Source organism: Mauremys reevesii, linkage group 1, assembly GCF_016161935.1.
Source record: "Mauremys reevesii isolate NIE-2019 linkage group 1, ASM1616193v1, whole genome shotgun sequence".
Taxonomy (NCBI): domain Eukaryota; kingdom Metazoa; phylum Chordata; order Testudines; family Geoemydidae; genus Mauremys; species Mauremys reevesii.
The window spans coordinates 134,169,498-134,195,131 of record NC_052623.1 but is presented as its reverse complement, the minus strand read 5'-3'; the positions used below and the strand labels follow the sequence as shown (position 1 = coordinate 134,195,131).

Sequence of the window (25,634 nt, the reverse complement as noted above, 5' to 3'; positions counted from 1 at the left end):
CTTCAGTGGGCCCATGTAATGTTTGGATTGTAGTAGCAGTATAAGATATGTTTTCAGTTTATGAAAGCATTGTAATATAGAAAATTATTCATAAGTCTTCCAGGAAAAGAGGTAGTTGTGGTGGCACGAGATATGGTGGTGCCTTAGTTTGCTAAAATCTATTGAGATTACTACTAACCATATTGTTATAAGTACAAAAAGTTACAGGTGTGACATCCTCTGGCCCTTGTAATGTAGTGAAATCACACCTGTAACTTTTTGTACTGTATGTCACACCACCAACTTATGAAAGTTTATCTGAGAGCAGACCTCACCCTTTCACACGCTTTCCACCTCTGCTTCTTTAGGCAGCTGATGTTACAATCCAGCTGCCAAGTTTTCAGGTGGATCCAATAATGGTATAGCATGGATGAAGGAACAGATGTTGGAATTTCTGTGAATAGATTTCTGCTGCTCACATTCACAAGTGAAACAAAGATTGAACTTGGCAGGAAGAATAGGATGGCAATAGCCTCTTACCTCTAGCTTGTGCAACAACTGACTCCTCTCTCCTTGCTTATTTTTCTTTCACTATATAGATCTCTGTCTCTATTTCTTTTTTCCTGGATCCCTACCCCTCAGTTTTATTACAGAATAACCTCCAAAATAACACTGTTGCACTTTAAGGCTATGCTTTTACAAGTAATTCCACTTGAGACACACTGCTGTGATTTGGCATTGCCACTGCCTTCCTGAGACAGAGCCCTGTAATTCACATTAATCTGTTATTATTTTTGTTATTGTTTATTTGTATTACTGGAGCTCCTAAGATCAAGACCTCATTGTGCTAGAACCTATACAGTCATTTATTGAAAAGTCCCTGCCCCAAGATCTTGTAATTTAGATTACAACAGACCACATCACAGGAATGAAACAAGCAAGATAGGGACGGGAAGAAAGCTGGGGAGGGGGAAGATGAGGTAAAAGTAAAAGCAGTCCCTAACACAATGAGATTCAGTCATGGCTTTTTTAGAATTTAAGATCCGATATACAGCTTGATTCATCCCTGCAATGGAGTTATACTGGTGTAAAACTGGAGTAACACAGTAGTGAATCACACCATAATCTGTTTTCCCCCATTTTTCTTAGTCACAAATTATATAAATATAAAATAAAATAAAATAAATAACTATCTGGAGATATACCTCTCCCATAGAGCTGGAAGGGACCTTGAAAGGTCATTGAGTCTAGTCCCCTGCCTTCATTAGCAGGGCCACTTTTTGCCCCAGATCCCTAAATAGCCCCCTCAAGGAGTGAACTCACAAGGGTGGATTTAGCAGGCCAATGATCAAACCATTGAACTAGCCCTCCCCCTAAATATATATAATATGTTTACTTTTGATCCATACATAGCAGCTCTGTCAAGAGACCTGCACATAGGAACCTTGAACTGTCCCATTTTCTTTTCAATTTAGTGATTTATTTCTGTGCCACTATGAGCTAATAGATCATGAACTAACCAACAGTCCTTTGATCACTGTAGATCTGCAGCTGGTGAAAGAAGCATGTGGGGTAGGTAAATTGACAGAAGCAGGTTGAAGCACTCTTTTGATGAAGAGATTGTATCCCTCTGTCTCTTTACACAGTGCTGAATATCAGCTCCATGACTCATTTTACAGAGTAGTTAAGGAAAGGGGATGTTTTTGTTGCATCCTAGTGGCAGGTGGCAGCCTGCTGTTGGATCTTCATAATTGATATTTTTTTGAATTTTAAAGCAGCAGGAAACATAACAGGCTATTTGCAAGTCAGCTGTGTAAACACATCTTCCATCCAGTAACCAATGAATTCTTGATGAGCAAGGAGCATATGAATGGTATTGGATGTTATGTACCTAGCATATTAGCTTATCATGCCATAAAGTTTCATTTAATCACACACACACACACACACACACACACACACACACACACACACACATCTTTAGTACTGAAAAGCACTGGAAAAAATTCATAATGGTGGTCAAACCCTGGACAGTTATTTATAATTAGAAAATAGTTTGACTGTTTACCATAATTTTGGAAATCTTACCGCTCTCTAATTTCTACTAGGTAAAAAGGCAGCAACCTGGTTCAGACCCGCAAGCTAAAACAATAAACTTCAGCCATTTTCTAACTCACAAAAGGAGGAAGTATTTATAGTTTGTGAAATTCATGCCGTCTGTCTTTGTTCAAGGGATGAAAACCATTACTTTCATATAAATTAACATGTCCCTATGTAAAAAACCCAACAAACTGTACACTGCTGTGTACTGACAGCCAGTAGCTCTTCTACAGTTTCTGGTCTTTCAGTTTTTCTTCTGATTTTTATTTGTTCATTTTCTGTTTATAAAATGTCCCCCATCTTTAAGATTCTCATGGTGGCATTTTCAGAAGAGCTCAATGTTGGCCAACTCTGTTGATCTTGTTTTGAACAGGAGGTCAGACTAGATGACCTCCTGAGGTATCTTCCAACCCTAATCTTCTATGATTCTATGAACTCTGGTCCTTTTGAAGTCAATGGTAAAACTCCCATTGATTTTAAAAGGTAATAATTGGACATATACCAATCTCCTAGAACTGGAAGGGACCTTGAAAGGTCATTGAGTCCAGCCCCCTACCTTCACTAGCAGGACCAATTTTTGCCCCAGATTCCTAAGTGGCCCCCTCAAGGATTGAGCTCACAACCCTGGGTTTAGCAGGCCAATGCTCAAACCACTGAGCTATCACTCCCCCCAAATTGGAGTAGACTTAGACCAGTGGTCACCAACCCATCGATCGTGATCGACTGGTCGACCTGTAGCCTCTGCCAGTCGATTGTTATCTATGGGCTGCTAAAAGTCTGGTGGCACAGCAGACCTCAGGGAGGCTGCCTGCCTGCCGTGGCCTCACGCTGCTCCTGGAAGTGTCTGGCTGCTGGCATGGCTCTGCAGCCCCTGGAGGGGAGGCAGCTCTGAGCGCTGCCCCTGCCCCCAGCACTGTCTGCGCAGGTCCCATTGGCTGGGGGGGTGGCACTTTCAGGTGCAGGCAGCACAAGGAGATCCACTGCCTCCCCCAGCCCCCAGGGGCCACAGAGACATGCCAGCAGCCAGATGCTTCTGGGAGAGGTGTGGGGCCACAGCAGGCAGGCAGCCTGCCTGAGACCCACTGTGCTGCCATCCGGGAGCCACCTGTGGTAAGTGCCTCCTGGCCGGCGCCTCCACCTCGCACCCCCTTCCGTACCCCAACCCCCTGTCCTAGCCTGGAGCCCCCTCCTGCACCAAACTCCCTCACCCTCTCCTGCACCCCACTACTCTGACCCATCTTGGACCCCCCTCCTGCACCAAACTCCCTCCCAGAGCTCACATCCCCACCCTCTCCTGCACTCCAACACTCTTTAGCAAAGCTTTTGATATGGTCTCCCACAGTATTCTTGCCAGAAGGTTAAAGAAGTATGGGCTGGATGAATGGACAAAAAGTGGATAAAAAGCTGGCTACATTGTTGGGCTCAACAGGTAGTGATCAACAGCTCCATGTCTAGTTGGCAGCTGGTTTCAAGTGGAGTGGCCCAAGGGTCGGTCCTGGGGCCGGTTTTGTTCAATATCTTCATTAATGATCTAGAGGATGGTGTGGACTGCACTCTCAGCAAGTTTGCAGATGACATTAAACTGGGAGGAGTGGTAGATACACTGGAGGGTAGGGATAGGATACAGAGGGACCTAGACAAATTAGAGGATTGGGCCAAAAGAAACCTGATGAGGTTCAACAAGGACAAGTGCAGAGTCCTGCACTTAGGACGGAAGAATCCCATTCACTGTTACAGACTAGGGACCGAATGGCTAGGAAGCAGTTCTACAGAAAAGAACCTAGGGGTTTACAGTGGACAAGAAGCTGGATAAGAGTCAACAGTGTGCCCTTGTTGCCAACAAGGCTAACAGCATTTTGGGCTGTATAAGTAGGGGCATTGCCATGAGATCGAAGGATGTGATCATTCCCCTCTATTTGACATTGGGTGAGGCCTCATCTGGAGTACTGTGTCCAGTTTTGGGCCCCACACTACACGAAGGATGTGGAAAAATTGGAAAGAGTCCAGCAGAGGGCAACAAAAATGATTAGGGGGCTGGAGCACATGACTTATGATGAGAGGCTGAGGGAACTGGTATTGTTTAGTCTGCAGAAGAGAAGAATGAGGGGGGATTTGATAGCTGCTTTCAACTATTTGAAAGGGGGTTCCAAAGAGGATGGATCTAGACTGTTCTCAGTGGTACCTGATGACAGAACAAGGAGTAATGGTCTCAAGTTGCAGTGGGGGAGGTTTAGGTTGGATATTAGGAAAAACTTTTTCACTAGGAGGGTGGTGAAGCACTGGAATGGGTTACCTAGGGAGGTGGTGGAATCTTCTTCTTTAGAGGTTTTTAAGGACAGGCTCGAGAAAGCCTTGGCTGGGATGATTTAGTTGGGAATTGGTCCTGCTTTGAGCAGGGGGTTGGACTAGATGACCTTCTGATATTCTATGATTCTATTATTCTTCTCCAGCCCGGAGCCCCTCCTGTACCCAAACTCCCTCCCAGACCCCACACCCCTCACCCCCTCCTGCACCCCAATCCCCTGCCCCAGACGGCGACCCTCCTGCTCCCAAACTCCTTCCCAGAGCCTCACCCCCCTTACACTGCAATCCCCTGTACCAGCCCAAAGCCTTGATTTTCTTGGTCTCTTGGAAAACACCAGAAAGCACCCATTCTAAAATTGAAAGTTTATTGGTCAAATACAAAAAGAGCAAGAAAGGAAACAAGCATGGATACTGAAACTGAAATCGAGTAATTATGTAAACTAAACTTAGTCAGACCCTATCAAACTCTTTCTCTTTTAGGTATTAAAATATCAGTCTCTTATTTTGATTAATAATCTTTCTTTGATGAAACAGGTTAATTTTATTCTCAGTCCTGATGTGTGAAGGGCATTCATATATCCTGTTTTTAACAAACAGACAGACACAAGGTGGAGGAGAGATAGCATAGAAAAGATGGGTGAAACATGACTTTGTTGATGTTTTTGGAACACTGGGCTTCTGATTAATTATGACTGGATGCTTTGGCTGCCAAGTCAACCAAGACATCTGATGCTTGGACCCTGGTTCACATTCTGGTCATGGATGTCATCTCATTGGATCCTATCTCCATAGACAAGGCAGGGTTGGATGAATAGAATATAGTTGATTTCATGATTCAGCGAAAAGCCGAGAGAATGAGATATTGCATAGAAGGAAAGAACCGATGGCACCAGAAAGCAACCCAACAAGGGAAGGGAAAACCGGTACAGGGATCTTATATCACCTTTGTGGTGTGGACAATTAGATATCCCTACTGATGGGCTAAGGACTGGATGTCATGATAATGTCATGACTTTCAGCACTTGCAGGTGAAAACAAAGTTCCTTAAACAAGAGAAAGGACAGGCGGCCTTCCTCTTAGGAAGAAAGTTCCTTAGACAGGTCTGTTCCTTTTGACTTGAGATGGAGGAAGCTGAGGTTAGTCAAGATGCGATGCAATGCTGTCAGGTTCAGGGATGAGCTGTGGGGAAGATGATTCTTTTTTTTTCTCCAAAGTCTCTTTTTAGGAACCCCCAAAAGGAGTAAAAATGGGTGGCATATTGTAGCCTTATTATTTTGCCCACCAATTAAATACATTTCTGTAAGGCCAAACTTAGCATAGGTAACTTTGCTTCCACATCTTCTTGCTTATTAAGTATGATCTCATTACAGTCCTTGAGAGTTGTATGAGTCGGCCATTTTTTTGTGTGGACTAATCTAGTTATGCTGTCTGGTTTTCTTGCACCTGTTCATAACATTAATTTATTGAGAGCAATTTCACCTGTTTTCCATGAACATAAGAACATAAGAACGGCCATACTGGGTCAGATCAAAGGTCCATCTAGTCCAGTATCCTGTCTTCCAACAGAGGCCAATGCCAGCTGCCCCACAGGGAATGAACAGAACAGGTAATCATCAAGTGATCCATTCCCTGTTGCTCATTCCCAGCTTCTGGCAAACAGAGGCTAGGGACACCATTCCAGCCCATCCTGGCTAATAGTGTCTCTCCATAAACTTATCTTGTTCTTTTTTAAACCCTGTTATAATCTTGTCCTTCACAACATCCTCTGGCAAAGATTTCCACGGGTTGATTGTGCATTGTGTGAAGAAATACTACATTTTGTTTGTTTTAAACCTGCTTCCTATGAATTTCATTTGGTGACCCCTAGTTCTTGTGTTATGAGAAGGAGTAAATATCACGTCCTTATTTACTTTCTCTACACCAGTCATGATTTTATAGACCTCAATCATATTCCTCCTTTGTCGTCTCTTTTCCAAGATGAACAGTCCCAGTCTTATTAATCTCTCCTCATATGGAAGCCATTCCATAGCCCTAATAATTTTTGTTGGCCTTTTCTGAACCCTTTCCAATTCCAATATACCTCTTGAGATGGGGTGACCACATCTGCACACAGTATTCAAGATGTGGGCGTACCATGGATTTAGAGGCAATATGATATTTCCTGTCTTATTATCTATCCCTTTCTTAATGATTCCCAACATTCTGTTACCTTTTTTGACTGCTGCTTCACACTGAGTGCATGTTTTCAGAGAACTATCCACAACGACACCAAGATCTTGTTCTTGAGTGGTAACAGTTAATTTAGACCCCATCATTTTATATGCATAGTTGGGATTATGTTTTCCAATGTGCATTACTTTGCATTTATCAACATTAAATTTAATTTGCCATTTTGTTGCCCAGTTACCCAGTTTTGAGAGATCCTTTTGTAGCTCTTCGCAGTCTGCCTGGGACTTAACTATCTTGAGTAGTTTTATATCATCTGCAAATTTTGCCACCTCACTGTTTACCCCTTTTTCCAGATAATTTATGAATATGTTGAATAGGATTGGTCCCAGTACAGACCCCTGCGGGATACCACTATTTACCTCTCTCCATTCTGAAAACTGACCATTTATACCTACCTTTTGTTTCCTATCTTTTAATCAGTTACAAATCCATGAAAGGACCTTCCCTCTTATCCCATGACAGCTTACTTTGCTTGAGAGCCTTTGGTGAGGGACCTTCTCAAAGGTGTCTGAAAATCTAAGTACATTATGTCCACTGGATTCCCCTTGTCCAAGTGCTTGTTGACCCCCTCAAAGAATTCTAATAGATTGGTGAGGCATGATTTCCCTTTACAAAAAGCATGTTGACTCTTCCCCAACAAATTATGTTAATCTATATGTCTGACAATATTGTTCTTTACTATAGTTTCTACCAATTTGTCCGATACTGAAGTTACGCTTACTGGCCTGTAATTGCTGGGATCACCTCTGGAATCCTTTTTAAAAATTGGCATCACATTAGCTATCTTCCAGTCATTTGATACAGGAGCTGATTTAAATGATAAGTTACAGACTACAGTTAGTAGTTCTGCAATTTCACTTTTGAGTTCCTTCAGAACTCTTGGGTGAATACCATCTGGTCCTGGTGACTTCTTATTGTTTATTTTATCAATTTGCTCCAACCTCCTCTAACGACACCTCAATCTGGGATGGTTCATCAGACTGGTCACCTAAAAAGAATGGCTCAGGTTTGGGAATTTCCCTCACACCCTCTGCCGTGAAGACTGATGCACAGAATTCATTTAGTTTCTCCTCAATGGCCTTATCATCCTTGAGTTCTCCTTTAGCATCTCGATCGTCCAGTGGCCCCACTGGATGTTGAGGAGGCTTCCTGCTTCTGATATACATGGTTAATTCACAAGCAGGCAAAATGTCACAGGCTATTGTGTGACATCTAATTAACTTTTGCACCATTTCACAGATGAATTTAGAGTTCACTTTGTAGGCCCAATCGTCACAACAGTGTCCATACAAATACAACAAGAAACAATATATTGATTAATGACATGTAAAATGAATTCCTTCAGTGCCATCTTAATGCATCATCCTCACATCATCCTCCACAGTTCAAGGCCAGAATAAATAGATGAACCATGAACCAATAGAATAAGCTATGTCATGAAGATAAAATTGAAGCTGGTTTTATTGGGCCAACCAATAAATGAGAGAGTGAATTCCATAGTTGAGGCAGGGCCATTCTCTGAAAATGACCTGCAACCTAGCAGCTAGAGTTTGAATCAAAGGACAGAGCATTAGAAGAAATTATTCCAGATGGTCTTATCTCCCACAATGGTAGACTGGGGGGAGTAGTTGCCTCTAAGGTAGCCAGCAACCACCATTCAGGACTTTTAAATCAAGATCAACAGTTCAAATTTAATTCAGAAGTGAAATAGGAACCTGTTTATGATTATTACGATAACATGTGCATCCAGATGCCTTCAGATTCAGAAACATCCCAAAATTGTAAACCTCATCAACAAATGCAAATCCCACAATATGGGGGTGGATGTCAATCCTTCATGCCTTTAAGATGCTTGCCCATACCTATTGGCATACATCTTGTCAGGATGAAGCCTCAGCCAAATCATTCTCTTCCAAGACTCTTTCAGTGCCAAACATGAAGAAAGCAAACAGACCACACTTTCCAGGCGCAGTGAAAAGGATAGATACATTTAAAAGTCATCAACATAGTGATAGTATTGCAACCCAACACACCTCATTATCTGTCTTACCAGGCTCATACATGCAGGAAGATTGATAAAGTGGGATAAAATGGGGAATAACAAATGACTGATGTTAGTCATATTGCTTAATGCGATACTGGAAGGCGTTCAGATACTACAGAGATGAGCATGGTATAAGAATCTGAATAGAATAGAATGGGATGAGGGTTCTTGGGCAGATAAGAAGTTGCCTAACAGCAATACCTGGGACCTTCCAAAGATGGAGCCATTGTAGCATTATATAATGCTACAGGGTTGGATGATTTAAGGAAAAAGTACTGGTCTGTGGTATCAAGCACTGCTTAGCAAGGGCTACAATATGCTGGAAAAAGGGAATTTGAGTTTATTTGAATTTTCTGTGTTTGAGCATAAGTTATATATATTGTTTGTGTGTGTGTTAGGAAGTTTGTCTTGAGACCATAGAAAGAATATATAATACAGTTGCAGACTTGAGAGCTGGTTCAAAGAATTCCATATCCAATTCTGCATTTTTCAGAAGCCATTAAAATGCTATGGATCATGCAGAGGTCTAAACTGAAAGGTGGCTTTGAGATCTAAAACATTACAAAGTTTCCAACAATTGGAGCACAAATGAGCTTGTTTATTTTTTACTTCCTTTACCTGATGCCAAAAACATTTGAAACACAACTTGTCAGTAAATGATTCCTCTGCACACCAGTTACACCACTGATGACCGGGGATGTGTCAGTGTCAAATATTTCAGTCTTGTCTTGAAGGGATAGATATTTTCTTTTTATAGTACATCCTCATTTACCAGTTGTTAGACTGTCCTCTGAGCCACTGATAAATGAAAGGCTTTCTGATTTCTAGAAAGCCGTATCAGAATATGATAGAGAGAAATCCTAACTTAATTCTTCCTCTGATTTCTGCCACTAAAAATCATTATTATTGAGTGATTTGGTAGCTCCCCGGTACTTCAGGCTTGCATAATAGTTACCATTCTGTTCTGTTGTTTTAACATTTAACATTTAACACTTTCACATTTCAAGTTGATTTTTTTTTCCAGAATTGGTCTCTGGTTTTATTTCCAGGATAGATGATTTTTTTTTCCTGTATGGTTTCAGCAAAATGTTTCAGCTGTATTGGCATGAGAAGGGCAGGAAAAGGAGAAAAAAAACACCTTTCTAATGATCAGAAAATGACGTGACCATTTAGAAACAGCTAAGGCAATAAGATGAGGGGTAGGGAGAAAGAGTGTAACAACTGAAATTTGTCCTGGAAAAAGCCCTCAGTGAGGAAAAGTGTCTTTAAGTGTTCTGGTGAAAACTGGTTTGGAATTGACTAAGTCTTTGAGCCTTTGAAAATAGCACTTCATGCACAATACAGTTCTGGGTTTACTGTTAGAACTTTTCCAAATATTCAGAGTGAAGATGGGCTGGGCTGTAAGTTCACACTCAATTATTTGGTTCCTGAATTACCACAAATTGGTTAGGATTCATTTCCAAACCTTTCTGGGAAACTGGTAGACCTGGTAGATGGGATACTTCTCATCCTCATCCTGTGTACTGAATGAGGCAGGGTTCCTGTGGAAAAGAAAGCCTGTGATCATATAATTAGGCAGGCATTGTAATACATATGCAAAAGAGAGCCATATTAAAGTTACATGGACTACTTTAATATTGGCATTTCCCAATTTGTGAGAGCTTTGTTTTTCAACTTTAATAATACTCTCTTAGCATACTGTTTGTTTATGGAAGATTATATGTGTATGTATATAGTGCCCTTTGTTCATTTCTATATTTAACACAATATAACATCAGACTCTTTTCACAGCAACCTGAGAGACAAGTGAAGCACCCTGTAGTACTAATGTTCTGTATATGCTAGTTAAACAGAGTCCATGAAAGTCGTTTATATGGCCACCATGTAGTACATTGTATTTAGCATGCTAATTGATGAAGTATAATGAAATAGACCAAAGGTGAAAACTTGCTGAGTTTAACAGAGGCTTGGAATTAAATTGCAATACTAATAGCTAGGTTGTGCCAATAGGCTCAGTCCTGCAATCAGTAATATGGCCAACCCAAACACATGGTAATAGAACCTTTCTGCTATACAACACTATCATGTGCTCTTACATGCCATATATTTTATAGATAAACTATTTTAGATCACCACTGTTTCTTGTATCCTTGGCTCTGCAAGGGCACGAGGTATTGGAACCTGAAACCTGTCATTGATCCAGGAATGAATACTGCCCAAGCTGAGCCTCAGGCCATTGTAATTTCCAGAGGAAAATGTCACAGTCTGGAGGAATGATGGGAAATTTCTCTTGCATGTTGATATATATGGGACAGCATATCCCTCGTCCCGCGCTGCTTCCCGCAGCCCCCATTGGCCTGGAGCGGCGAACCGCGATTGGCCGAACCTGTGGATGTGGCAGATAAACAAACTGGCCCGGCCCACTAGGGGGCTTACCCTGGCGGGCCACATGCCAAATGTTGCCGATCCCTGTTTTAGATGCTACTCAGCTGTTTGGAGTATTGGAAGTAGTTCTGGGAGAGATGGATTAGTGGGCAAAGCGCAGGCAAGTGGAGTACATGATAAAAACATTTTATCCCAAGTATCTTTGCAATGTACCACGAAATCCATAATTAATTATATTATGTATATTATATATTGAAGTTGTACAATCGAAGATTAATATATATCATGTTTTCCTTTACAAAATCAAATTAATTTGCAACATAAGTTGCACACAAATGTTTCCCAGACCTGGAACATTGCTGAACTTTTAAGTGTATCTAGTTTGTGGCTCAGTCATACTTTAATGTGATTACTAATACAGTCCAAATATGGCTGCTATATTTTGTGAAATGTATGTAGTTGTTTTTTCCTCTGGTACAAAAAATATTTCCAGGAGGTTACATCCTGATAGATTCTAGATGAACGTTACTTTGCTAGTTTATTTTTTCAGATCCAGTAAACTCTATTGTGCACCTTGACAGAAAAGCTAAAGTGGAAGCATTATGTATCCTGAGGAAATATAGTTTACAGAATAGTGCACAGTAAGCCAAATCTTGGTTTTCTTATTCATGTAAGTAGATACATTGACTTCAATGGGACTATGCACCTGAGAAAAGCAAGCAGGGTTTGTCCCAATGCATATTAAATGCTTTTGAATATGAGATTCCATATTCTACCTTCAAGTTATCATTATTTGCTCTTGGTTCTTTGTCTCATACTCCTTATTGAACTTTATTTTAAATCTAAAATTTTCTTTCATAATGTGACTGAAACTGCTGCTGAATAAAGTAAAACTTCATTGGTAGGGGATGACTTCTAGACAGTGTCGCGGAGTTGTTCATAAAACCACAAGAAGGCAGTCATAACTCACAAGTGCTGCAGAAATCAAAAAGATTGTCTGTGCTCATTTGTTTGTACAGCTTTGTTTATCTAGTAGTTTTTGTGTCCATTTATAGTAGACGCTGGTAGAAGGAAGAAATATAATCTTCATTAAAGGCCTAAATTAAACCATAACAATGTATGGTATATAATTTTAATACTACTGATCTCCTGTTCATTCTTCTGTTAATGAGGTTTAGATTTTGACAGCTGTCTCTCTAGGAGATTATTAACTATGATGGCCAGTCAAGAAACACTGAAGTCTCTGGAGTTTTTGTAGCACTAGATCTTGACTTTATTTTTTTATTAAATCACTCAGAAAAGTATAGATCAATTTTATTTTGCTGGCTCATGTCTTTTTGCTGTGTTATGGGTTGTAGCTTTACAGATTTCACTATAAACTAGAATAAACACAGTCTGTTAGGTAAATTAAGAATAATCTTTGAAATCATTTACAGGAATTACGTAGGATCAGTAAAATGTCATGGGGAGGATATTTTACTATCATTTTCTTTCCCACCTATCGATAAAAGTGAAACATAGATACCAGTGTTGCACTGAAGTTCACAGAGAAATTAGACTGATACTTTCTACACATAACAGCACTGTTCATAATTTGACATGATTTGGGATGTAGTTTTTCCTAAAATAGTATTGGTGGCTAATCTAGATGATTAAATTCCATATCTATTGTTAGGCTGTATGTTATCCATGGTAATTTAATTTTGGTTTGTGTTTATAGGGATGCAATTAAGTCTTCAAAACAGATCATTAGACATGTCAAAGCTTCATAACTTCTTCTGACAAGCAGTGATCCTTATAGCTTCACTCTACTGGGCTAGCTGGAAATCCAGGTTTACTTTTCTGCAGTTTAGGTAATTGTGACATAACTATGGGTTTTGTTCAGAAATCTGTGTATTTCATTTTGCTTTGAAGGATCATACAGTATAGAGAGTTCTCGTACTCAAAGCAATAGATGCACTCCAAATATGTATTCCAAAATATGGACTACCATTTTGGCTTTCTTCCCAGGGAACCTCAGCCTGTGGGTATCAATTTGTAGAGTTTCCTAGCAGTTCTTTTGGGTGTTCCTCTGCCCTCCCCCAGACAGATGCCAGAGGATCAGCCCCCAAAACCAGTGTATCCCTGGGATCTGAGCTTATCTTAGATGGCTCTGTACTCATGCAGACCATCGTATGCAAGCCTTGTGCCTCCATGCTGGCTCTTCCAAATGCTGCCCTGAGAATTACCCTCAAGAGGAACAAGCAAGTAGAAGCTAACACTGTCTATATCCCTGGGTTCAGTTAGGAGAGAAGCCCAGGTTGTTCACCAACTCCCTCCTTGCCATCTCCAAATGTGCAATGCTGGATCCTACCCCCTCCCTTTCTCTCCAGTCAAGTAGTTCCTGCAGAACTGGAGTCTGTAGGGCAGGCATATCACAGAGGCAAAACTCTCCTCGTCTGCAGTGACAAGCTCCCTTCCACATGTATGTGGAAGGGAACATGGGGCCCTAAGCAGGACTCCAGGATCTGGCCTTGTGGGTCTGGGTCTATTACATGACTTATTTAATTCAAAGTCAGCTCTTGTCATCATTTGTTTCATTCATGGCATTGTATCAACTGAAAAGATTAAGTGATTTTCACTTCCAAAGATTCATGAATCATCAACAACATGCAGCTCCTCATTGATTTTCAGCTTAGTAGTAAGTACAATATTGTTTTACTGTATTTTGCCCCACTTAACTTAAAACCTACTCGATTGCCTGCCCAAGAACATTTTATGAAAATGGGAGTTTGATATGGATTAGGAGTTAGCAAATCTGTTAGGCTATGTCTACACAGCAATAAAACACTCATGGCTGGTCCTTGTCAATTGACTTGGGCTTATGAGGCTGCAAAATTATGGTGTAGATGTTCAGGCTTGGACTGGAGCCCAAACTCTGGGATCTTGTGAGAGAGGAGGGTCCCAAAGCCCAGGCACTACTCTCAGCCTGAACATCCACTCTGCAATTTTTCAGCCTCATAGCTCAAGTAGGGCAAGCCTGAGTCAGCTGACACAGGCCAACCCAGGGTGTTTAATTGCTGTGAAGACATTCCCTTAGTGTCAAGAGAGAGTTTCTTGAACAGAGGTCTTGCAGAAGCTTCTTTAATCTGGCATCCTGTGATTCCCTACAGAAAAACACTGAGAACCTCAACAAAAGGCAGGTCCACTAGTTGCTTACTGGTCATTAGTGGCCGGGAAGGACATGTGTCCTTAGTGGAGAAACTAGACACTGTACATACAAGGACATGCCCTTACACTGGGTTGGAAAAGATAAAGAGCTCTTCTCGGCTTGTGTTGCACTAACAAGGTGCACCTGCAATGGTAGAAGATAGGGTAAACAACAAACAGTGGGACCTGGAGGGGCCTAGGGAGCCCTGCCCTTCCCCACAAATGGTTGAGAATGTGGGCAAACTATGCCTGTTCTAAACGGTTGTGTTTTTTTTTTAAAAAAAGCCTTAGAGAGGATAGAGTCCAGCTACTCTGCTCAAGATGGAATCGGAGTGGTGGTATAAGTGGGTGGCAGAGATACCACGAGATATGAATCAATCAAGACTCTAACTTCACTTCCCAACTGATGAAGGAATTATGCTTCCTTCTGAAGGTCAAGTCCCTGAAAACCTTGGTATACCAACCACAGATTGATGGTTTAGTAGAGCAGTTTAATAACACCCCGAAAGGAAAGTTAAAACGCTTTGTCAATGACAACCCTAAGCGGTGGGACTGGCTACTTCCACCAGTCCTTTTTGCCATTGGGGAGATCCCACAAACCTCTACAGGGCTCTTCTTTTTTGAGTTGCTGTATGTTTGCCAACCGCGAGGCATCTTGGACTTGCTATGAGAAGGGTGGGAAGAGCAAGATGTTAGTGCCTTATGTATGACTCAATATATCTGAATTAAGAGAGAAAATTAGAAACATAGGGATGTTCACCAGGGAGAATTTGAGGAAGGCAGCAACCCTAAGACAATCCATTGGGATGGGTAGTTCAAGGAAATATTCAGGGAACTGAAAACATGACTATGCCAGGCAACCGTGCTCTTCAACCCTGATTTTTCCTGGAAATTCATACTACATACAGATGCTTTGAACATCGGTCTCGGCACTGTTCTCTCACAGGACTTTGGAGGAGAAGAAAACCCAGTCCTATACCTAAGTAAGAAGCTATTCCTTAGATAAAAGTCATACTCAATTATTGAAAAGGAGGCATTAATGATCAAATGGGTGGTAGATGCCTTCAGATTTTACCTGTTGTGTAGCCACTTCTCCCTAATCACTGATCTGAATCCACCGTACACTGGATTCAGACCATGAGAGACAAGAACCCTCTTTTAATGAGATAGTATCTTGCATTACAACCCTATAGTTTCTGAGCAGAACACCAGACCACACTAACTCTGATTTCTTGTCACAAGAGATCGACGATGGAGTCAACCCGCACCCCCTTCCCTGTGAACGGCCATCCCATCATGAGGGGAGGGGTATGTGAAGGGACACACCCTCACACTGGGTAGGAGGAGGCTAATGAGCTATTCTGAGCCTGTGATGTGCTAATAAGGTGCATCTGCAAGGCTTCTTGAACCTGGAGGAGGAGGAGCCTAAAAGGGGAAACTTACCACAGGCCTGTATTAAACACAGATAGATAACTCCTTCCCTATGCAATTTGAATCCCAGTTTCTGCAAATTAGAGAAAGTTAAACAGATGTAGAGAATGCTATTCCCTGTTCAAATGGATTTATTTCCATATTCCTGAAGATGGATTGCCTGTCATTTTTGGTTAGGTAAAAAGGAATCCCCAAGACCCTATAAGAAATTCTCATTGATGTATTTATGCTGTATATAGAGATATACATGCAAACACCATAAACACAGTTAATTAGTAAGTGAGGGAGTGGTGGGAGAGTGTTATATCAGTTAGGAGAAAGTGCTGTTTCACAGCATATAAATGTTTAGGCTGCAGAGATTGCTGACAGGTTAATGAAAAATGTTGGGAATAAGATGCCTGTATGAGCTGCATTTGTAGTGTTGTAAACTCATGCCATCCCCTTAATGTTTGCCTTAGCAGCAGCTATTGGTCTGTCTACTCAGTAGCTCTGTTTCATGCAGGGGACAGGCTGTCATATGAAGGACTTGTTTCTACGCTTCTCTCTTCATTTATGGGGCTTTCATTTTTGATAGAAGAAGCTTTTGAAGAATAGGAGTTTCAATCAAAAGTGAATCAAAGATTGCAGAAAGGAACAGACTTTCAAAAATGATAATAGGGACATAGGGATTGTCATAATCGATCAGACAAGTGGTTCATTTAGCCCAGCCTCTTATCTCTAGCAGTGTCATGTATCAGATACTTCAAAGGAAGGTTCAAGAAACCTCATAATGGAAAATTATGGAATAAGATGCCAACGAGGGAAGTTATTTTTGTCATGGCTTGCCTCCATAGCTGGCAGTTTCCAGTTGCTTTGGAGGGATATTGTGAAAATACTTATTAAAAGTACTTCCCTGTTCCAGGCCATGGATAGAAACAAGGTTCTTGAACCTTTCAGTGCTTTGCATGCTTACAAATCCTCTGATCTGGCAAGGTGCTAAGAACTTTCTGTACACTGCTGGATTCCCTCTGTTTCCATTTACTATGGAGTGGAAGGCACAGAACACCTGTGCTTTGTATCTTGAAGGATCATCCCCAATGACATTACTGGCTGGGCAACTCAATAGTAGTGCAGTGTGCATGCACACCTGTCAGAACCAAAGCATCTAAATATCTTTGTCAGTTTCTTTATAAATACTTGTTTTTCATGTTTTCATCAAGAGCTTGAATTATGTACTTGTAATATTTCCAAGGCAAATGGCTTTGTCATCTTTCACTTTCTAATCACTTGCATTTGAATTTTTGGTTCACTTGTTTTAAAATTCAGAAGGAAATTTTCAAAGGCAATCTGGCCTTAAATGTACAGGTCAAGTACAATGGTCAGATCATGGTCACATTAAAATCAACGGTAAAACTCCCATTGTATTAAGAGGGACCTAGATTTGACTCTATAGAAATACAGATAATGCAAGAGAATCTAGCAGGTAAAATCTCCAAGCTAAAATTCAGGAATTCAGATACTTTGAAACATAAAGTTCTATCCAGATGGGTTTTCATTTAAAAAAATCACTTCTTGAATGTAAATGCTATTTGTATTAGTCATTTGCAAAGGGAGAGGAATCAGGGTTTAGAATTCTAGTTTCCATATTGTTCAAATAAAGCACTGAAAAATTACTCTTTCACCTCATAAAGTACAGTATAACATTCAGTACATGTTAGTTTGTATGCAGCCGACTCTGCTAAGTGATGGTTTTATGTGGCTCTGAACTTAGAATTGTTTTTTAATTGAACACATACTAGTTTACAGTAGGAAAATGCAAATGTTTGTAGATGTAAAACATTAAAAAGAAGGAAAGCCATCCATCTGGATATTTGTTGAGGTATTGTTCCAAGTACCAGATACAATTAAAAAACAAGAGTGCTTTTTTTGTTTCAGTAGAAGGGGCTGCCTGACTAGGAAATAAAACAATAAGTTGCTACTAATCTGTTATTGCCATCATTGCTATTTCTGTTACTTTTTTACGTGAAGAAGTAAGAAAATGAAAGTAGCATGTAAAATACTGCTTTAACATTTCCAGCGGCTAGATTTGTAAAGGGAATCAATACATTCTAGAGTGACATTGAGGATAACAGGGGTTGGACTAGATGACCTCCTGAGGTCCCTTCCAACCCTGATATTCTATGATTCTATAACACTAAAGCATTCCCACTCGTGTGTGTTCTTTATAGAGATCCTAAAGTTTTATTTCAACTATTTATGTCTTTTTAAGGGGTTGTGCATGACTTCTGGTTTTATATTTAACTATTCTTGTGTCTATAAACATTGTAGCTAGTAAAATTCTAAAATAATCACAGCTAAATAAGAGATTGTATGTATGAAGCAGGGGTTTTATAGTAGATAATTGTGAAGATGAAAAGGCAAATGCACATAAAATATTGAAATCAAATTATATGAATCAAGAGCCTTTTAAGACTGCTACTAAAATGAGCTTTGGATAAGTGGAGCACCGGTTGCTCATCTTTATATATATCATCTTCTTAGATATTCTAGCAAATAGCTGTGATGCTAAAAACATTTACTCTGCCATAATTCTTGTTAATTCAGTGTTTTTAGTATCTGTCCCTGTACTTCATAATGGGCTGATCCAAAGCCCGTAGAAATCAATGGACACATTTAAAGTGACTTCAGTGGGCTTTGGATCAGGTCCAGTATGCAGGTCCAAATTCAGAAGGTGTATGTACTGTGTCCCACCACCATCCTCTCTCTGTTTTATTCACATAAATGTGGAAATCAATGTTTATAATTCAAGTCCTAGCCAAGCAAAGCGCTTAAGCATGTGCTTAGCTTTAAACATGCAAGTTGTCCTGTTGATGTCTGAGACTATTCATGTGTTTTCAATGCTTTTGCTGTATCAAGGCCTTCGTATCTGCTTTAAGGGAAAAAATGGACAAAATGATTTTCTTTCCTGTGCTTTTATCCACAGACCCCACTATGCAGAGTAGGTGAAAAATAAGAGATGAGATTTGGGAATTTTAGGTAAACTTGCACCCCCGGGGGAGGAAGGACGGTAGTGGTTTTAATCCACCTTTGCATTTTATCAATCGTAAGCTACTTTGGGGGCTGTAGAGACCCCTGTCGTAACTTAGATGCCCTAAGAGCTTGTCAGAGTTACACCAGCCTCCCCTGTCAGCTGGAGCACTGCCTTGAATCTCCACAGTGCTGCCTGATATGCTCTGACACATTCCTCCTGTTCTCAGTTCTGCCCCTCAGCATGCCTCTACAATCAGTGCTGGGTGGGGGAATCCTCAGAAGGCAGCCTTATGGCTGGGTTCCTCTGTGCCTATGCTGGGGGAACTCTCTCCCAGTTGTTACCAGGGCTTTTAAGGGACCTTTATGCCATGCTAGGCCTTTTACCCAATGTAAAGGGGCCAAGGCAGGATGAGGACCTCAACCAATAACAACTAAACAATTGTTGGGATTGTTACTGATACTGGGCTTATATTGTAACATCAGTTTCCAAACAGAATTAGAAGAGAAGTTCAGCCTAAAAACTGATGGCATGATCTGGGCAATTTTTAATGACATATTTAATATTAATATATATATTTTTCTTTTTCTTTTGCAGAACAATGGCTCCCTTGTTTGGTGCCAGAATCATAAACAGTGTTCAAAGGTACGTGCTTCTTTAACTACCCAGGAGCTTTCACTCTTTTTTTTTGGAAATGAAACTTGTCTTTGACTTTAAGAAACTTGTCTTCTGAAGGAGCTGGTAAAGATTTCTTCTGAAAAACACTCGCTATGATAAAACATAGTCCTGTGATCTTTATAGGCAGATAAAGCACCCAGAGAGCCATATCCTCTGCTGGTGGAAATGGGAATAGGCCTATATCAGAGGTGGGCAAACTACGGCCTGCAGGCCACATCCGGCCGATGGGACCCCCCTGCCCGGCCTCTTAGCTCCTGTCCTGGAAGGCTATCCCCTGGCCCCTCCCCCGCTGTTCTCCCTCCCCCGCAGCCTCAGCTCAGCTCATTGCACCGCCAGCCACCGGTGCTCCAGGCCGCACAGTAAGAGGGCAGGGGAATTCGGGGTGGTGGTCAGGGGTTGGGGGTGTGGATAGGGGTTGGGGCAGTCAGAGGGCAGGGAACAGGTTGTTTGAATGGGGGCAGGGGTCCCAGGGGGGGCAGTCAGGAAGGAGATGGAGGGGTTGGATGGGGTGGCGGGGGGCAGTCAGAGGCGGAGGGTCTGGGGGAGGTCAGAGGACAGGGAGCAGGGGGTGGTGGATGGGGCAGGAGTCCCAGGGTGGCATCAGGGGACAGGGAATGGGGTGGATGGGATAGGAGTCCCGGGGGGGCTGTCAGGGGGCGAGAAGCGGGTGGGGGTTGGATAGGGGTTGGGGGCTGGGCCATGCCTGGCTGTTTGGGGAGGCACAGCCTCCCCTAACCAACTCTCCATAAAATTTTGAAAACTCGATGTGGCCCTCAGGGCAAAAAGCTTGCCCACCCCTGGCCTATAGCAATCTGGAATTATGCCTGTGTACACCGACTGAAAATCTGACCCATAATTTCTATCTGACGCAATGTTTTAGAGAAGTGAGTGAAGCAGCCAATCTTGTTAAAGCGTACGTCCAATAACTCTGAAATACTCCAACATTAGACATTTTGTTCAGTTGGATGCTTAATATACAGCATAGGATTGAATTTCTTTGACAAATTTCTTTCACAAATCCCAGTGACTCTACTGTTACCCTTTCTCAAGACGACTCTTTGACCCCAAAAGCTTAGGGGGTAAGTGAGCTGATAACCAACTGATTTTGCTGGACAAGAATTTTGCTAGGTTGCCTGGAGAGAAGGAACAATGCTTCAGCAGAGTTAGAGGGTTAAAGTGGAACTGCAGGGTCTAGTCACTGACTGCTCTTTTCATAAACACACAATGTTAGATGCATCCATTTCCTACCTTAGTAATTCACCTGAAAACTGTGAAGAATGGGCAATGAGGAACTGTGGAAAAAAGGCTACAGACCCTAAATCTCCATGATGATGTAGGCCTACAGTAATTTAGGCATTGAATCATGTAGTGATCTATACTATAAATGGGGTCAAAACCCAGTAGCATTATAATGGAATAGATCACTTACTAAAGAGGTGTATTGGTTAGTTGACATAGCTGAGTGTACTATGTTTTATGAAACCCAGACTTCCCATATGCAAAAAGGTTTGTGCATTACTGTTTAATGTAATCTGCTTAAATGCTGATGCTAATATTAGCTCTAGCATATGGTGATCCTTGGTATATATTGTATCAACATCTCCAGAGTAAGAATTTTAGATCATGTAGGGTCTAATCCAGCTCCCTTTGAAGACAATGACATTTTTCCAATTGATGACACTGGAGGATCAGTTCCTTATTGAGTATGCTATTGCATGAAAATCAAAATACAACATAGAAAGATTATTAGTCTTATCAATGATAAAAATGCTATATTAGTAAGTTATATTGGCTGCACATGAACAGTAGTATGTTGGGATCAGAAGAAAGAGTGAAAAATATTCCTACTAGCTCTTCTCAATTTCAATACTCAGCCATCCTGAATTCTCAAGGAAACAGGTTCTACTTGTTACACTGTTACAGAGAAACCTCACCACCCATAAAAGAGGTTCATTCAGAGTATGTGATACATCATAATTAAATCACCTCCTTAAGAATATGCAGGGACTTTCACATCCTTTCAATGATCTTGATGTCGCTTTCCCTTTTTATTACTGAGGCTGATACTGTACCTCTGCTAATCTCTGAAAGAAACTCACTGAATGGCTTTTGTCCGCATGAAAAAAGAAGGAAACAAACAAAAATGTGGCTCAACTGCTAAAACAGGGCAGAGGTTAAATGAACATCCATTTGAGTCAGTGCCAAGTGCATAGCAGCCATACAACATATATCTTATCTAGCATGAATTTGAGGGCAACCTTTAGATTGAATTACTGTCCTGAAAGGAATGAAAGACTGAATGTTCCAAGTTACGTTTTTTTTTTAACTGAAAACATGGCTATTATTCACATCTTGCGGAATACTTAGAGTGCACATAATAGCTTGTCTTATCATTCCCTAGTAGGGTAACATAAATATTTTGCATAACAACAATAGGTTTGGCATTTATAAGGAAAATAAATAAATACGTACAGACTGTATTCCTAGTAGTGCTGAGTCCATGGGAAATATGATTTCCCAGAAGGTTTTTGCAGCAGGATTTACCCCATCATATTTTGCAATTTATAATTAAATAGATGGGTTGCATAAAAGCTGAGATTTCAAAGCAGTGTGAGGGATTTTGCCAGACATCTTCTCTCCATATTCCCTCCACTTCTCTTGTCATCTCAGCCAAAGAGTGTAAAATGAAGACAATTTTTTAACATTTCAGAACAAATTTTTAAAAGTTCACCACCCAACTTTCACAGTGCACCTTTAGTTTTGTTCCCACAGTCCTTACGGGCACAGTTTTGTGGGGCAAATAACTATAGGCACAAGCAATGGCAATAGATGTTACCTTTTACCTTGTTAGCAAGTGCACTCAGATAGTTACACATTAAAATGACGTCATTTGCCACCACAACTATTTGCATCTCATATATGACAGAGAAGTTTGTCAAGAAATCATGTCAGTAGCACATGGCATCTCTCTGAGAGACTGTGTGGTTAATTCATTGATTTATTTTTACATTCCATTATTTAAATTAGTGAAGTTATTTTAATCAAATCTGTAGACAATTTTAGAGAAAAAGGAAATTGGGTAGTAAAAACAACAGATTTGAAAGGCGTTGGAATGATCAGGCACATCCCTTGTGTTTTGTACTTGTGCATTCCTTACCACCTAGATGTTTTACATCAAATATTTAACTTACGATTTCCTAACTATTTAAAATCCATTACACAGGATGAGAAAAGTAAGAGATAAAAGAGAACAATTAGGTCTTCCACTTTGTCTCCCCATGAGGATTGTTCCCCTATCTTATATTTTTCTAGAGTTTTCTTCATTGTAGGGACAGATCATTCTCTCTTGTGGTAAAACCTACATGTGGGAGCTTTGGGGAAGAAAATGCCTCTCCCCCAAATCATTCTGTCGGGGGGGGGGACTTAAGTTTTCACCTCATTGTAAAGGCCATGGATCCCTGTTTTAGCCTCTGGTTGGCCTAGGATTGGCCCCCATGCCTCTTCTGAATTCCGTCTAGTAGTAGCTTGGCACAGCTGAAGATTGAATCCATAAACCTTCTACATCATTTTGTGTATATGTAGTATCTAAATAAAACTTCAGCTTATTGCCATTCTAAGGAAATATTGTGTACACCTTTAATGCTGCTGTTTTTCTTTTTAAGGAAGCTCTTTATAAGTTCAACACAGTAATTAACAAAATACAATGGAAATTCATATTGTTGATCTCACTAACTCGTTACAGCGAGATATTATATCAATATCCTCCGATACCAATGTGTGGGATAGTCTTGGTGGCTTGAAAACAGGAAATGTAAATTGAATATACCTGAGAACCATTATTTTTTTTCAAAGAGATGCAAATGTAATGAACAAAATTGATTACAGTTCTCACAGGACCAACTATAGACCAGTTATCCCAGTCTCAAATGACCATTTATTTTTTGTTATTTTAATAGAACAGGTCACAAAAGCATGATTATGAATGGCAAGATATGTACCACTGGTTTCATCATAATTTTAAAGTACTGGCGTCCATAATATCATAAAGTGTTTCATATCATATCCATACAGCGTCACACTGGCCACCAAGGTGTCAGAGAGAAAGAAAGTCAGAGAGGAATCTTGGCAGTTTGTAACTACCAGAATGTCACTACCAGGACACAGGCAGTCTTATCTAGCAGTCAGAGTAGGAGTTTAGAGCCTTGCCAGGTCAGATACTAGGAGATCAGAGTCTGAGATATGCCAGAGGGCAGACCAAGAGTCAGGTGTCCTGAGGCAGGCAGAGGCAGGTTACCAGGAGATCAGAGTCAGGCAGTAGGAGCAGGTCGTGCAAGGGAAACACTACTGAACTGGGGTAACCCAGTTTCATGGACAACTTCCTGTTCTTGTGCTTGGTTTAAATAAAAGAGGGAAACCAATCAGGACCCCCAGTATTCTGCCAATCAGATCCCTGGACTGGAACCCTCTGTTAAAAATCAATGGTTATAACCTATTTGAAGGATTGGGCTGGCAAAAGGAGAGGGGTCTGGCACTCTTTGTAAAAAATGGCATTACCTGTTTCCGAGTCACTGAAAACTCGGAAGAAAATTATCTTGAGTGCTTATTGATCAATGTCCTAGCAGATAAAGCACAAGATGGGGGTATTAGTAGGTATCAGTTACAGATCACCAAATTACACTAGGGAACAGGATGACCTGTTCTTTATGCACCTACCTATAATGCATAGGGGAAAAAGCTGCATAATCATAGGGGATTTCAATCTGAGTGACATACATTGACAGTCTTATACCACCAGTATGAAAACGTCCTCAGAATTTCTTAATATTATAGATGACAAATTCCTAACTCAAAAAGTGTTGCATCCAACATGGAGGAATTCTATATTGGACCACCTTATCTTGACAAAGTTGACAGGAATTGGTCACAAAACTAAAAATTAATGGTATCTTAGGCACAAGTGATCATGACTTGATCACGATTATAATGTGCAAACAGAATGAAGTCCAAATCAATAATAATAAAAAAAAACCTACTTGGTGCTTCAGTCTAGTTGAAAAGGGTATAACATGACCCAATGTCTGGATGTTAACGCTAGATTAATTCAGTCTGGAAATAGGGCATACATTTTTAAAGTGAGAGTAATTAACCATTGCAGGGGTTCTCAGACTTTTGGACTGGGGACCCCTTTCACATAGCAAGCCTCTGAGTGCGACCTCCCCCCCTTATACATTAAAACCACTTTTTAATATATTTAACACCATTATAAATGCTGGAGGTAAAGTGGGGTTTGAGGTGGAGCCTGACAGCTCACGACCTCCCATGTAATAATCTCACAACCCCCTGAGGGGTCCCGACCCCAAGTTTGAGAACCCCTGAACCACTGGAACAATTTAACGAGGGTGGGGTGGATTCTCCATCACTGACAAATTTTAAATCAAAATTGGATGTTTTTCTAAAAGATCTGCTCTAGGAATTCTTTTGGGGAAGTTCTATGGCCTGTGTTACACAGGAGGTCAGACTAGATGATCGCAATGTTCTCTTCTTGCATTGGAATCTATGAACCTAAACTTGTGCTCTCCTAGACAAAGCTGTGAAAGTAATCAGAATAGTTTGGCTCCAGGTAAGTGATCCACTTTGATAACCGAAGTAAAAGTAACAATTTTCTAGTGAGAACTGGGATTTTTTTTCTGCAAAGAAAGGGCATACAATTGTAATTCCATCCTGGGATATTTTTGACATAAGCATGTCAGCATGAATGGTAAATACCCATATTTAGCCTACTATAAGCTGTCTCTTGAATAATCATTGGATGTATATGTCTACACTGCAGAAAACAAAACAAAAACATGGTATTGAGTTTGAGAGCCCAGGTCAACTGACTCGAACTTGTGGGGCTTGTGCTATGGGGCTAAAAATAGAAGTGTAGTCATTCCCCCTTGAGCTGAAGCCCAGGCTCTGAGACATATCCCCTCAGAGTGGGGGTTGAGAAAGGTGACTTGGGCCAGGCTTTCCCCTGACTGCAACCCACACTCCTCAGCTGGAGCCATCCCACTCTTAGAAAACAGATTTCTGCTGCCAACTAATATTGTCATTCCTATAACTCAAGTAGTATCAGTTTGATCAGGGTTAAAAGCCTGCTGATAACACATGATATGGGAGTTATTATAGCTGCACATAATATAAATTGTACATACACACAGAGAGGGGAAATTAAAATAACCTGATTTAGATTGCAAAATCAAGCATTCGAAAGTTAGGAAATGCCATAGGATCCCTGCCTTATTCATT

General features: G+C 40.8%; 1 protein-coding gene across 1 annotated transcript in view; it reads left to right on the top strand.

The window, feature by feature from the left end:
• ANOS1 (anosmin 1) overlaps nucleotides 1-25,634 on the top strand; it is a 177,755-nt gene that overhangs the window by 13,673 nt on the left and 138,448 nt on the right. The window contains exon 2 of the mRNA XM_039520579.1: nucleotides 19,266-19,313. Coding sequence (XP_039376513.1) covers nucleotides 19,266-19,313 — 48 coding nt within the window. The remainder of the gene's footprint in view (nucleotides 1-19,265; nucleotides 19,314-25,634) is intronic.